The sequence below is a fragment of the Sander lucioperca genome, chromosome 14, assembly GCF_008315115.2.
Source record: "Sander lucioperca isolate FBNREF2018 chromosome 14, SLUC_FBN_1.2, whole genome shotgun sequence".
NCBI lineage: Eukaryota > Metazoa > Chordata > Actinopteri > Perciformes > Percidae > Sander > Sander lucioperca.
The window spans coordinates 592,116-607,868 of NC_050186.1; the positions used below are offsets into that span (position 1 = coordinate 592,116).

The 15,753-nt window shown below is 42.6% G+C and overlaps 1 protein-coding gene across 4 annotated transcripts in view; it reads right to left on the reverse strand.

Annotated features, from left to right (window-relative positions):
- pam (peptidylglycine alpha-amidating monooxygenase) overlaps positions 1 to 15,753 on the reverse strand; it is a 109,976-nt gene that overhangs the window by 55,517 nt on the left and 38,706 nt on the right. For 2 of the 4 annotated variants that reach the window (XM_035991296.1, XM_035991295.1), the window contains 2 exons: positions 332 to 538; positions 53 to 114 (listed from right to left, as the gene is read on the reverse strand). In XM_035991296.1, coding sequence (XP_035847189.1) covers positions 53 to 114; positions 332 to 538 — 269 coding nt within the window. The remainder of the gene's footprint in view (positions 1 to 52; positions 115 to 331; positions 539 to 15,753) is intronic. The other 2 variants (XM_031287260.2, XM_031287255.2) reach the window with 1 other exon arrangement.

Below are 15,753 nucleotides of genomic sequence, written 5' to 3' on the forward strand. Positions count from 1 at the left end.
CCTAGCATAGTTGTAATAGCACAGTGATGCAGCTCATTTTCCTTGAACTCACCCTGATCCAGAACCTGCTCAGCTCTGTTTGTATCCAGTAGCAACATGTTTTCTTGATGATCTTTGGGGGGAAAAAACTAAGTTTAGACAGGCTATTTAAAAAAAAAAAAAAGCTGACAAGAAAGTAAGCTGACAAGACAAGAAGGCACACATGGAGAAAAGTTTGACAGGCGAGTGTGAACCTTACATTAGCATACATTCACAACAGGAAAAGAAAAAAAACAATTACATGCTCAACTGAATAACTATGGGTTAGCAGTATGCAACATAACGAATATGTGATGCCTTTGTACCTGTTGAGTGCACCATATGCATCATAGAGTTCATATGACCTGGACTGACAGCTATGGGAACATTGGCCTCAGCTGGAATATGCTGAAACAGCTCTTTGGAGCCAGACTCCATGCAGTTCATGTAGGGGATGGCATGTTTGCTGTCCATGTAGTACATTATATAGAAGTTGCACATTTCATCATCAGAGGTACCACTGCAGACAAAACAAAAAAGTGGGTTGAATACATCACTAACTTTACTATACATAATAAATGGAGAAGCAAAGCATTAACACCTGCCTAATATATTATGACACTGTGACTGCTGCTATATGCCTTTAGAGCCCTGCCAGTAAATTAGTAATATTTACTGACATTTGAACACTGACAGGTTTATTTTTTAACTGTTAAATGTCACGCTCAGAACATACCTTGGTCACAAATCTTTAACAATAAAATTTAAGAGATGCTCATCAAAATGTTTGCTTATGTTATGTGTTTATGTAAAACGGATATTGGCCAATATATAATTTTCAGATTGTTTAACTTTCAAAGACCTTTATCAGTATCTGCCTCTTAAATTTGGATCTCTGCATGTGTGAAGCTCTTTGAGCACAAGGCTCTGTGTATTACATGGGCCCATCATTCATGTCAATAAAACCACTGCAATGATGAAGTGATCTCATTCGGCAACATACTGTGATGGTCAATCAATTATGCGCAAGTAGACATTCTCGGTAGATGACTTTGTGTTCAAATTTGTTTATTAGGATAAACCCCTTAAAATGTATCATCTTGTTTTTGAGGGGGTCCCAACATATAACACAATCATTACATAACAACAGAGGAGTGAGTGGATTACTAACTACAGTCAAATATAAACATTAGGTATAAACAGTAGGCATAATGATTGACTGCATCATTAATAACAATGGTAGTTCATCTTAAAGTGAGCAGACAGGGCATGTTTAAACAAACCAAGTAGTGAAATTGATCTTAGTTCAACAGGTAAATTATTCCAATCTGCTGGAGCCTTAAACTTAAGGCAGGACAGAGAAGTTGAGTTGAGTGCCGAACTTCATAGTTTGAGGTAAAAGGTACAAGATACTGTTGTAAATAAGGAGGATAATTGAAATAAATACATTTAAATATAAATTGAAGCCAGTGAGTATGTCTTCTAACACTTAGAGATGGCCATTTAAGTGCGTCATACAGTGATGAGTGAGAAAAGGACATCCAAGGAAAAATCTGCAGAGTCTATTATATACTGTTTTAAGTGGAACAAGGTCTGATTTAAATGCATTTTGATATACAACATCACAGTACATGCATAGCAGAGTGTTTCTATGGACGCAGTTCTGATCACTCTGGAGGACAGCTATCAATCCGCTGAAAGAAGTCTGGTTAATTTGTCAGCTGTTAGTCTGGCTATCACCAGACCAAGCTCAATCTTTTAAGATTGAACATTAGTCTGGGGAGTCTGCTCTGTATTTTCTACTGCACAAGAGGCGTGATCAAACGGGCATAGTTCAAATGACTCTGTACGCAATAGGATAGTCCTTCAATCAATCAGACCGGGTGACGTAGCAGCGACAGCGGCATCAATGGGTTGCTGCGCTTCGGTGCCCGCCATGTTGAATGTAAACAAAAAGCTGCTTGGTCGCTTCTCTATCGTCATCGTGTTAAACCCGCCAATAGCGCACTAGGTGGATAAGCCAGTTTGTGATTGGTCCTCGCAGATTTGTAACGGAAGCAGGATAGAATAATGTACAGGTTTCCAGCCTGAGCTGCAGGGTGAAATCAAATCGCCGGCAGATCGGGCTGGGTTTACCCAGTCTAGTCAGCTGTGGCAAAAAGTGGGGAAAGTGGAGCAACTCCTGTCCTCCAATTCAGGCAATGGCAGCAGATCTGGTGAGCGCCTATTGCTACATCGAGATGAATGAGGACAGAAACGGCCACATAAATAGTCCTAAAGAAGTCCTAAAGAAGTCCCATTCACCGTGTCTCACTTCACCATCAACGGAAATGTTCAGTTTAATGTGAATTACGGCAGCTAGCTCACTTAACAACGCCTCAGCTAATGTTGTGTCAACCCGCAGTGATTAAAACAGCAGCTGGGTGAATGAATTTGTCCACCATTAGCTAGCGATAGCAGTGCAGCACCTCATCACAGCCCGACTCATAAAATACACGGCTGCTACCACAGCCCGTAAAGGGGGAGAAAATGTGTGCCCGGACAGGTGGCTTTTGTCAGAAATGTATTCACTGCAGGAGGAGGGTGGTGTAGAGCAGTGGTTCCCAACCTGGGGTCCGGGGACCCCTAAGGGGGGCGGCAAAGATCACAGGGTCACAGGTGAGGTAAAAAAAAAAATTATGATAATACACTAGAATATATAATGTATACAAAAGCCTGTATAAAAACTATATATTTTTGTTCTCTCTTAAACTTGTAGGCAGGCTACTTAGTAGGCCAAACCTCCGGGACCTCTTAACCTGTGGCCCTTGCTGTCATCAGGTCAGCTGCTAGCTGCTAGCATCCCGCCACGGCATCACTATTTTATGAACGAAACATGGCGGAGAAACGTAAAAGTGCTGATAACTCCTCTGTATCAAAAAAGAAAGTAAGGGAAAGTTACCTCAACTTCGGTTTCGGAGGGGGGGCTCAGCTTTTCTTAGACATAAGTGGGGGGGCGCCAAGGAAAAAAGATTGGGAACCACTGGTGTAGAGTGACAGACAAAGGGTTGCAAATAAACAGCTACAGAGTTTACGTTGCTATGTATTTAGGATTCCAACTGTAGAGTTGGAACGGACTATTTTCTTTAGCGGAAGCAACACTATCGTTTTTTAAATCAAGAAAAATCCTTTTTAAATCAATATTTTGTGTCACATTAATGATTCATTTGGTAAGTAGCCATGTAATAATGTAGAGCGAAGCGGTCGTTGTAGCGAATACAACCCTGACATGGTGATCAGGACCCTGACGCAAACTTGCAGGGCATGAACATGAGAAAGAAGACACAACGGGAAAAAGAAAACAAATCTGATGAATGAAACTTCGACCCGGATGCCACAAGCACAAACAATGGCAGATACCTGTGAAATAAAACAATCAATATGGGAGCTGAAGGATTTCATCTATAGAGAAATTAAAGACTTCAGTGCTGAATTTAAAGATTTCTGAGCTGATACAGAGAGGGACATTAAGAAAATAATGCAACAAACGAAGTATTTAAGACAAGATGTGGAGACAATGAACATGAGAGTATATTAGAGCTAGAGACCAGGGTGAGTGAATTGGAAGATGAAAAACTGAAGGATCAGAAAACATTAAAACACCTCAACAGCTGTGTCATTGAGATGGGTAACCAGATGGACTATATGGAAAATAAGTCCTGGCAAAATAATGTGTGTGCATCTACAACATAGCAGAGTAGAGTGAAGGGAAGGACATGACTGCTATCATGCAAAAATCATTTAAAGATGTTCTGCTCATGGAAAATGAACCCCACATTACCCAAACACATAGAGTGGGTATATTAATTATATTAAAGGGTATATTGGTTCATGAAACCAATTATTGTGCATTTCGCAAACTATGATTTTAGTAGTTTAGAACAGAGATCTGTTTCAATGGTATGCGCATATCTGGATCATGACTTTACGACTAAAGTGAAACATCAGTGGGCCTCATATAGAGCTGTGCGTTAACAATTACGAAAGCAACAGGTCAAGTCATACATCCTGGCTCCAGCAAAACTCAAAGTGTTCAATAAGGATGGCACTGCAACTATCTACAGCAGTGCAGAACGAGCAAGAGAGGATCTGGAGCGGAAAGGTTTCTACAAGTCGGATGGAGAAACAGAAACTTAATGGGAAAACGATATACAGTAAATTGGAATAAAAGAAAGATTCTACACTGAAGATTAAAAGACACTGTTGAACTGTAAGTGATAATAACTACAGCTATGGACTAATGGACCAAGTTCTCTCTCTCTGTTTCATTCGCTCTCTCTCTCTCTTTCTGTGTGTGTGTGGTATGTGTGGTATGTGTGTGTGTGTGTGTGTGTGTGTGTGCACGTGCGCATGTTTTGAGTGGGTGCAATGTGGTGTGGAGGGGAGGGGATGTAAGGGCGGTGGGAGTGGGACTTTTGGGGTAATAAGATAACACTGTTAAAAAAAAGAAGGATGTTTATTTTGAGTTCTAAACTCAGTGTTGTAGGTATAAGCATGTCTTTGTACATGTATGGTAATTTATATTAGAAGCGGTGTGTTTCTTAAAGTGAGTTAAATAGGCCTATAAGTCTGTAAAATACAGAAATATAAGAAGATCACAAATTAATTAAGGTAGATGTGTCTTTTTTTATTTGCCTCAACAGTAGTATCGCTGTCACTGATAAATGGAAGAATCTTTTTTTGGTATTTACTTAGGAGCCAACATTTTTGTATATATTTTAGTTTTTTAGTTTTTTCTTTTTCCTTCTATTACTTCAGCCTCATTTTACCAACCCTTCTCCCGACCCAGCATCTTTCCTACCCACCTTCGTACCTGCCCACACAGATTATTTTCTACCTGCTTAAAAACATGTCCATGGACTTCATGAGTGATTTAAAAATAATATCAATAAATGTTAATGGACTGAAAAACATAGCAAAGAGAAAGAAGATCTTGCATCAGATGGAGATAGATAAAGGGGAAGTAGTGTTCCTACAGGAAACGCATTTGAGAAGACAAGACCATGACAAACTTAAAGGTGCACTATGAGTTCCTGCATGGTCACTTCTGTTGACGTTCCAAGTAAATTCAAAACAAAACAGAGCAAGCTCGCCCCTCTCCCCATGTTTCCGTAACTGTCATGACTAACTGACTAACTGTCACTAACCCTCACCCCCTCCCCCAACCATCTTGTCGGTGATTGGCTGGAGTGTTTTGTTGTATTTAGGTGCCTATCCTGTGCCTCTAGTGTCCGTTTGACATTTACGACCCCTGTTTCGTCTCCCGAGACCGGGCTTTTTCACAGTGTATTCAGGGGGCAGGCAGCTAGCAGATCAAGGAGAGATGCCTACGATTTGAGACAACAATGAAATCGTGCTGAAACCATGCAGGAACTCATAGTGCACCTTTTAGAAAACAACAAATGGCCTGGTAGATATATGGAGAATGCTTTACCTGTGTAATAAGGAATATTCATGTTACTCAGGGAGACATTTGGTCTATAACAGACTAGACTACTTTTTATGTTCAAAAACGATGTAACGGATTCGACTTCCGGTGGCGAGCTAGTTGGCATGGCTGCGTAATTTCACAGCTCCAGTATCAGCATTAAAATTCCCCACTTAATTCAAGATTCTATTCACTCGAATCGATTAATATACACAATAATGAGCGGGGACACATCCAAGAGAAAGGACACGAAATAATGTGGGAAGAGAAATTGACCTTTATTTATCCAGGTAAGTTGATTGAGAACAAATTCTCATTTGCAACGATGACCTGTCACATTCACACAGTTACATTCATACCTGGAAGCTGCCCAGTACAACCACAGTCTGATCTGCTGGCCACTGAGCAGCTCCACTGGAGCGGTTGGGGTTGAGGGCCTTGCTCAAGGGCACCTCAGTGGTGGTAATGAGGGAGGAACAAGCTGCTCTTTCACTTTCCCCAACCCAGATTTTATCCTCCCAGTCTGGGGATTGAACCGGCGACCTCCCGGTCCGGTAATTCCTCATTACGCTTTAACTGTTGATACTTTTATATCATAGACTGAAAGCCACAAGACTTTCCTTTTCTTTTTTTTTCCTTGTTGAGGGACCGCACTCAGTGGCCAACACCCCTCATTTGCTAAAGGCGATATGTCACCTTTTTTGTTGGAAGCTCTGTTCAATGCTTTGTATTATAGTTCTTTGAGTTTTCTTATTTATTTTTATTGTTTTGATTGCTTGAGGTCAGGGGGGTTAAAAGTACAAAATTACAAAGGTAAATTCAATGCATTATCAATACTATATTGTACTCTCTTTGAATGTGAATGGGCTAAATAATCCAATTAAACGCAGTAAAATGATAGCCAAGATTAAAAGATCAACATAGCATTTTGGCAGGAGACTCACTTATCAGAAGTTGAACACGAGAAGTTAAAAAAACTAGGTTTTAGGAGTACGTTTTTTTCGTCATATAGAAATGGTAAAAAGAGGGGAGTGGCTATATTAATCCCAAATTCAATTGCGTTTGAATTCACATCTGAGATAAGAGAGAGAGAGGGCAGGTTCATTTTGGTAAAAGGGAAAATAAACCAAAAAGAAGTGACTTTATTTAATGTTTATGCTTCCCCTGGGTGTAAAACATCTTTTTACAGAAAAGGTGTTTGATTTGATCGCATTAGAAATTTATGGAACGCTAATCTGTGCAGGAGATTTTAATATACTCCTTAATCCGCTGTTAGACACAACCAACACAAATAGGAGAAGGAATTCTACTGAAAAACAAATAAATAAGGCTCTCAACGAACTGGAACTGAATGACGTGTGGAGATATAAACGTGGTTCAGACCCAGGGTATACCTTTTACTCTGCACGACATGCAATTCATTCAAGAATAGATTATTTATTCATGTATAAAAAGGATCTGCACAGATTGAAAGATTGTAAAATAGGTCAGAGAGATCTTTTTGATCACTCAGGGGTTTATCTAACTTTGCATTTTGAAGGCAGACAGCGTAAAACATTGTGGAGGTTAAACACTGGAATGCTGAATGACGCTACTTTCATAACTGCAATGGAGACAGAACTAGGTATATACCTAAAGGAAAATTACAACGGGGAGGTAAGCCCTAGTATATTATGGGATGCCTCCAAAGCAGTCCTAAGGGGTAAGATTATAGCCAGGACAGCAGAGATAAAAAAAAGATAAAAGCGCAAACACTAAAAACCTACAAGAGACATTAAGAGAACTTGAACAAACTTACATTGTTAATAAAGATCCTATTATTACTCAACAAATTAGAACTGCCAAGCAGGACATAGACAAAATATTACGTAAGGAGGTTGAAAAAAACCTTAGGTTTATGAAACAAAGATATTATGAGGCAGGCCCTAAAGCAGCAAAATTATTGGCTTGGAGACTTAAAAAACAACAAGCAGAGAACACAATTCATAAGATAAGAGACCCTGTAACAAATAAGATATCTAGCAACTTAGATGACATACAAAAAGCATTTGAGACGTATTACAAATCTTTATACTCTAAGAAAGACCAGGCCAACAGAAACACAATAGTTGAATTTTTGAAATCTTTAGATCTTCCCAAGATTGGCAAGCAAATCAATGATAAACTTATTCTATCAATAACTAGGGAGGAGACAGACAAAGCTATTTCAAGCTTAAACAACAATAAGTCACCTGGTACAGATGGTTTCCCCCCGGAATGGTATAAAACCTTGAGAGAACACCTTATCCCTATATTAGAGACCTGTTTTAATTTTATTTTAAAAGAAGGATCTCCACCCCCATCTTGGAGGGAGGCTTTTATGTCAGTTATTCCCAAGGAAGGAAAGGACATGATGGACTATAAAGGATATAAGCCTATCAGTGTGCTAAACACGGACTACAAACTTTATGCCACTATCATAGCAAAGAGGATGGAATACGTAATGCCCCAGCTAATAGATGAAGACCAGACGGGATTCATAAAGAATAGACAAACTCAAGATAACATTAGGAGGGCCCTGCATGTTATTGAACATATTAACAAAGAAAACATTTGTTCTATTGTTTTAAGCCTGGATGCTGAAAAAGCTTTCGACTCTGTTGAGTGGGAATTTTCTATTTAGTAATGGCCAGATTTGGATTTACGAAAAAGTTCATAAGATGCATTCAGATACTCTACTCTTCCCCATTAGCAAGAATAAAGATTAACGGAAGCCTTTCTAATGCTATAAATTTGCAACGTGGCTGCAGGCAGGGCTGCCCTGCCAGCCCCAGACTTTTCATTCATTGAACCCCTGGCTCAAGCAATACGACAGGAGACAGAATTGAAAGGCATATCTATAAGGGGAGAGAAATATAGAGTGAGTCTACATGCAGATGATGTGTTAGTTACGTTAAGGGACCCAGGCTCTGGTCTGCCCATACTGATGAAAATGCTGGAAACATATTGAACATAGTCAGGGTATGTTCTTAACGTACAGAAAACCCAAGCTATTACATTCAGTTACACCCCCCCACAAGAATGTATTGCAAAATACAATTTCAATTGGTTCTCCTACATTAAGTACTTTGGAGTGTATTTACCTAAAGAACAATCACAACTATTTGATGTTAACTATAATCACATAAACAAAATGATATATGATGATCTTAATGGGTGGGATTTTCTTCCTCTTTACTTTGGTGATAGAATCAGATCAGTTAAAATTAATACTTTCCCCAGATTATTATATATTTTTCTATCACTTCCAATCGAAATTCCATTCAGAGAATGGAATAAGTATAGAGGTTTCTTTAACAAATACACCAATCCAGTCATTAATAGGATGTGTTGATAGGGAGAAAGAAATATTGTAAACAGAGAGTCAGTGGGTGAATTTTTCATAAAAAATATGGGGAGAAGTTGTTTGACACTTTCAACTCCAGAGAGAGATCAAACTACTTAGATGGCCGGCATATGACCCTGACTACATGCCAGCATTGATTGACTGTAGATACAGACAATGGGGGTATTCTGGTATCACTTGTTTATGCAAGATAGTTAAAAACTGGGAGCTTGTAAGTTTTGACTATCTTTGCCAGACTTATATGTTGAGTAAGTAGGACATTTTCAGGTATATACAACTTTTTTTTCGTAAAAAGGTCAAAGGATCTAATCCAAGAGAGTTACCTACTGTTATTCAATTATTTGCTGATGCCTATAATTCTGGAGGTACCAAAGGACTAATAAGCAAGCTGTATTATGGCATCATATCACTGAAAAAGGACTCCACAGACTATGTGAAGCAATGCTGGGAAAGAGCTGGACATTGAAATTACCGAGGACATGTGGCTGAATGTCTGGACAATACAATCATCCACAATCAACTCCTTGGTCTAGAGAGACTTTTGCTGAAAAAATTTGATTCGCCTTTTTATTCCCCCGAAGCAAAAAGCTAAACTTGGCCACTAGGGGGCGCTATAAGTACAAAAAGTTTATATCTCATGAACGGCTCATCCGATTTTTACGAAATTTTGAGGATACCATCTAGGGCCACTCCTGAGGTCACGCCTACAGTTTCGTCAAAGTGGGCGTGGCCTATGGGACCCACCTTTTGATTCACCACCACTAAAGTGAGCAACTTCAAATTTACAGTGTAGATGTACAATGGTTCATGGACCTCACATAACAAAAAGTGCATATATGGACCACTAGGTGGCGCTATAATGACGTCAAACGTGTTTTTGCCTATAACTCCCACATTACACATCGCACATTAGAAAGCCTTACATCCACGTGTTCCTTGAATCGAGCTGAATCTGATAATATAGGCCACGCCCAAATTTTTCGCAATATCGCGCAATGTGCAAAACCAACTTTTTCAAACTCCTCCTAGGCCGTGCGACCGATCTGCACGAAACCTTGTGCGTAGCATCTCCAGATGGACCTGACCAAAAGATAACAAAAGAATTTTGATAAGTTAAAGCAAATTTTCCTAGCTAGCTACCAAACATGAACTTTACATCTCGGCCAAATCAAATGCCATCAGCATGAGAGATTATTGTTCAACATCGCACTACTTATTTATTTATTTATTTATTTATTTTTTTCTCTTTTCCTAAATCATCTAAAGTCCTCTCCCGTAGGACTTTAGATGTACAATGTGAAAAAGTTGACAAATAAAAAGTAAAACAAAAAAAACGATGTAACATCGGTTAAAAGCTGTACTATTGGCAAAATACCATTAAAAACTAGTATGAGTAAAACCGTTTGGAGATTAAACAATTCACTTCTACAGGATAAGAAATTTGTAGAAAAAATTCAAAAGATAGTGTGAATATATAGAATTAAACGATACAGAGCAACAGTCAAAATCCACCAAATCCACCAAAATTAAATTCATGGCTGTCAACAATAGAGCAAACTTTAGACATGGAAAAATTAACCTTTACAATCATAGAGCACACATACAAATGGAATAATATCTACCCCAAAGAAAAAATCTGTAAACTAAAAATATCTCCATTTAGCACAAGACTTGTAATAAGGTACTCCGCAATACCCACTATCCTACCCTACCCCCCTCTTTTTTCTTTATTTATTTTTAACTTTTGCAGTTACTGTTTATTAGATATTAATTTCTTTGTACATGAATAAAAAGGAAATGTGCAATGGACTCAGAAGTGTTAACGATTGTCTGGAAGGAGGTGAAAGAACATTGCAATAAAGTATTAAAAAAAAAGATAAAGTAGCAGTAAGGCAATTAAAGGACTCTACAGGTGAAGAGGGTGGCCTATAAATGCTATCAATAGTTAAACATTTATTTGCATGAAAGATTACCTTAACAAAAACACATTCAAAATGTAGAGGCTCAATTGTGGGTGTGATTAACTCAGAAACGAGATCAGAGGAAACATATATCGCCACACCTCCACCCCTGGAGCACCTATCAGATCTATAAGACATAATTGTGAGGTTTATTTCGTTATCTGAGATGTTACTGTTAAGCCATGATTCAGACAGTGTAATAATGTTAGGTTTATGTAAAAACAACCCATGCACGAAGAAAATTCATTTTTGGCACAAGACTCCTAATGTTTAAAGCTGCACTATGAGGTCCTGTATGGTTTCAGCGCGATTAATGACAAGATGGTTGGGGGGAGGGGGTGGGGGTAACCCAACCATCTTGTCAGTGATTGGCTGGAACGTGGTTTGTTGTATTTTGGTGCACAGCCTGTGGCCCTAGTGTTTGTTTGACGTTTATGACCCCTGTGTTGTCTCCCGAGACCGGGCTTTTTCACAGTGTATTCAGGGGGCAGGCAGCTAGCGGATCAAGGAGAGATGCCTACGATTTGAGACAAAAATGAAATCGCGCTGAAACCATGCAGGAACTCATAGTGCACTTTTAAATGAGTGATTTTTAATCCTTTAACATCATCCATTTTAGGTGCAAAAATAACCAGTGGTAGGCCTACTGTCACTTATCAAACATAAATATGAAAGTGGTTGGATACACTGATGCAATACAGGGTTGTAAAGATTCCATAATTCACAAGTTTTAGCAGAACAGACACACATACACAACACAAACAACAAAAAAATAAAATAAATAAACAAACACAAAACAGAAAACAACCCAGCACCCCCAGCACCGTATTCCAGAGCATTTCCATGAGTAAACCAAACTGTGTTGGTAAAGACCATATATTGAACTCAAGACTCAGTCTGTATTAATAAGAAAAAAGAAAAGAAAAGCATAGCTCCAAATTTTTTTTTTAATAAAAAATAAAAATAAAAAGTAGACTACTTTACAAGCAGCATCCATACGCTAGCAGGCTCTACTTTTTACAGTCTATGGCTGCATACCAAAGAATAAGAGGAAGTGACGCAGTCAGCTTTAAGAAAGCAGGATGTAAACAAACAGTGACAACTGAGAATATCTACTTGTTGTATCTAACAACAATTAAAACACAAGAGGAGTGTTATGTTATGGTTTGGACATTTCTGTTGCCTGGTTTTGTATATTTCGGTTGCCTGTATTATCATTTCTGTATGTTTCCTGTGTTTGTATATTTATTCGGTATACTTCTGTTTAGTCATCCCCTTGTTTATTGTGTTTACCCGGTCCTGACTGTGTTCTGTGTATTGTGTATTTTTTGGTTAATTCCTGTGTTCTCTGTTCTCTGTTGTGTTGTGTCAAGTTTCTGTGTTTAGTTGATTTCATGTTTTTGTCGGTTGTTCCTGTTTCCTGTTTTATTTTGGTAGTCTGGTTTTCTGTCTTGTCTCGTCCAATTTACTTCCCTTGTTTTCCCGCCTGTGTGATTGTCTGATGTGCTCCACCTGTTCCCCAGCCCTGGTGTCACCTGTCTTGCGTCTTCTCGTTACCTAGTTTATTTAGCCCCTGTGTTTCCTTTGTCTGGTGTCAGATTGTTTTGTGTCCTCGTGCCGTCAGCTTGTGCCCGTTTATGTCTTTACCCTGTGAGTTTGTATTCCTCGTTTTGCTAGTTTTTTCTCTGCCAGTTTGTTTCAGCCTTGTGCTTCTTTTTGTATTTTTTCTTAGTGTTTTCCAGTCGCTGTACTGCCGTTTTTTGTTTGAATAAATCCTCGTGTTCTAACCCTCTGCCTGCCTGCCTGCCTCTCCCTGCATTTGGGTCCACTATTCCTCGCTCCCCACAACAGAACAATCTGACCAGACATGGGCCCAGCAGGGTTCAAGCCCCTTCTCCACCCCATGGAGTCAGAGGTGAAGTACATGTCAGATTTTTTTGCTCCCTGTACAAAATGGATCCGACCACTGCCTGGCAGTTTATGTTGGCTCGAAGTGGAAGTGGAGCGGGAATTTAGCCTCCCATGTTCCGGGTCTGTCGACCCTTCTGTTCCCGAGCTGACGTGCAACCCTTCTGTTCCCGGGCTGACGTGCAGCTCTCCTGACCCTGGGCTGACGTGCAGCTCTCCTGACCCTGGGCTGACGTGCAGCTCTCCTGACCCTGAGCTGACATGCAGCTCTCCTGACCCCGGGCTGACTAGCAGCCCCCCTGAATCCGGGCTAGCTGACAGCCTTCCTGAGCCCCGGCTGGCTAGCAGCCTCCCTAGAGTCCCCGAGCTCCCTAGTGTCCCTAGCATCCCCAGGCTCTCCAGTGTCCCCGAGCTGCCCAGTGTCCCAGCACTGCCCAGCTTCCCCGAGCTTTCTATTGTCCCCGAATTTTCCAGTGTCCCCGAGCTTCCTAGAGTTTCCGAGCTTCCTAGCGTTTCCGAGTTTCCTAGAGTTCCTGAGTTTTTTACTGTCCCCGAGTTCCCTAGTGTCCCCAGGTTATCCGGTATCCCGGATGCCTGGCTGGCTAGCAGCCCCACTGAACCCCAGCTGGCTAGCAGCCCCACTGATCCCCGGCTGGCTAGCAGCTCTCCTGATCCCCGGCTGGCTAGCAGCTCTCCTGATCCCCGGCTGGCTAGCAGCTCTCCTGAATCCAGGCTAGCTAGCAGCCTTCCTGATCCCCCGCTGGCTAGCAGCCTCCCAGATTCCCCGCTAGCTAGCAGCCTCCCTGAATCCGGGCTAGCTGGCAGCCTTCCTGAGCCCTGGCTGGCTAGCAGCCTCCCTAGAGTTCCCGAGCCCCCTATTGTCCCCGAGCTCCCTAGTGTCCCTAGCATCCCCAGGCTCTCCAGTGTCCCCGAGCTGCCCAGTGTCCCAGCATTGCCCAGCTTTCCCGAGCTTTCTATTGTCCCCGAATTTTCCAGTGTCCCCGAGCTTCCTAGAGTTTCCGAGCTTCCTAGCGTTTCCGAGTTTCCTAGAGTTCCCGAGTTTCCTAGCGTTCCCGAGTTTTTTACTGTCCCCGAGTTCCCTAGTGTCCCCAGGTTATCCGGTATCCCGGATCCCTGGCTGGCTAGCAGCCCCACTGAACCCCGGCTGGCTAGCAGCCCCACTGTCACTGGGAGACTCCCCCAGTGACTTTGCTGGACTTCGCCCCTGAGACCGCCCCTGAGACCGCCCCTGGGACTTTGCCGGTCTCCAGCGCCCCTGAGACCGCCCCTGAGACTTTGCCGGTCTCCGGCGCCCCTGGGACTGCCCCTGAGACCGCCCTTGAGAATACCCTTGAGACTGCCCCAAAGACTTTGCCTTTGTCCTGCCCCCCAGAGACTTTGCCTGTGTCGGCCAGGCCGTCTCCTGCCCCTCGGGTCCTGTCGGCGGTCAGACCCACTCCTGCCCCTCGTGTCCTGTCGGCACCACAGTCAACCTCTGCCCCAGTTGCCTGGCCACCTGACTCCAGCCCAGCTGACCCGTTGCCTGACTCTAGCCCAGCTGCCTGGCCACCCGACTCCAGCGCAGCTGACCCGCCGCCTGGCCCCAGCCCAGTTGACCCGTCGCCTGGCCCCAGCCCAGTTGACCCGTCGCCTGGCCCCTGTTCGGCTGCCCCTTCTCCTGCGCAGCCTCCCAGGGGGCTCCGCCTTGGCCGACCTGCCTGGCCGCCCAAGAGCACTCGACCTCCTGAGTGCACTCGACGTCCAGTACGGCCGCCTGAAGGATTCTGCCTTCGTCGCCGGTGGCCAGAAGGTTTCTGCCTTCGTCGCCTCTGCTTCCCCGAGTGGCCCCTCTGTTTCCCCCAGGCCTCACCGGCCCCCTGTTTCCCCCAGGCCTCACCGGCCCTCTGTTTCCCCCAGGCCTCACCGGCCCTCTGTTTCCCCCGAGTGCCCTCTATGCTCTCCACCTGTGCCCCAGTGACTCTCTGTTCCCTGTGCCCCAGTGATTCTCTGTTCCCTGTGCCCCAGTGACTCTCTGTTCCCTGTGCCCCAGTGTTCTCTGTTCCTTGTGCCCCAGTGACTTTATGCCTCCCCCGGACTCTCGCCCTCCCTGGGTTGTTTTCTGCGTGACTAACGCCTCTCAAAATCTGACAAATCTTTTAAACTGACCTTTGTCGATCTGAAATGAAGACAGATTCAGCAAATGCATGGCTTATTTCTCGCTTAAAATGTTTTCAGAAACACATTTCGGTGAACTATTTTCGTAAAATATGAGATCGTATTCCGAACGAGCCACCATTATGGTCGGGAAGAAGCCAGACCCACGTGACGCGTTCGTCCAATCAGCTGCTGGTTTTCATTTTTTGGGCGACAATTAGAGCTGCAACAATTAATCGATTAGTTGTCAACTTTTAAATTAATCGCCAACTATTTTGATAATTGATTAGTTGGTTTGAGTAATTTTTTTAAGACAAAAGTAAAAATTCTTTGATTCCAGCTTGTTAAATGTGAATATTTTCTGTTATGGAGACGTATTATGTCTCGCGCACGCGCAGAATGTACGCTCAAGTTGGCGTCGCTTCGGTGTGTTCCAAGGCACTTTTTTGACTAACTCGGAGAGGCAGTCAGTCCAACTGCCATTTCTGCCGAAGGTCAGCCGTCGGGTTGGTGTGTCAGAGCCTTTAGCAACACACACCTGCCGCCTTAACTCCGTCGTCAAAAAAAAGAAGCGATATCTGCTGTGTTACTCTGTCCTGTTTTCTCCCTTTCATTCCAAACCACACCTTTGACAACCTGCAGGTGAAGGCGGTGGAGACAGGCTCGGACATAAACGCCACGAGCTGCTGTGGACTTGTCAGTCTCGCAAGCGGTTTCAGGAAAGTGGCTGCATGTGTCCGACAATGCACAGAACATTAACCGGTACAAGCCTACAGCTGTCCGCGGACACAGAGTGCGGAAAATGTGTCAGAGCCTCCCGGACAGGTGAACTGAGACTCCGTTTCTTGCTTGTCGGTCAA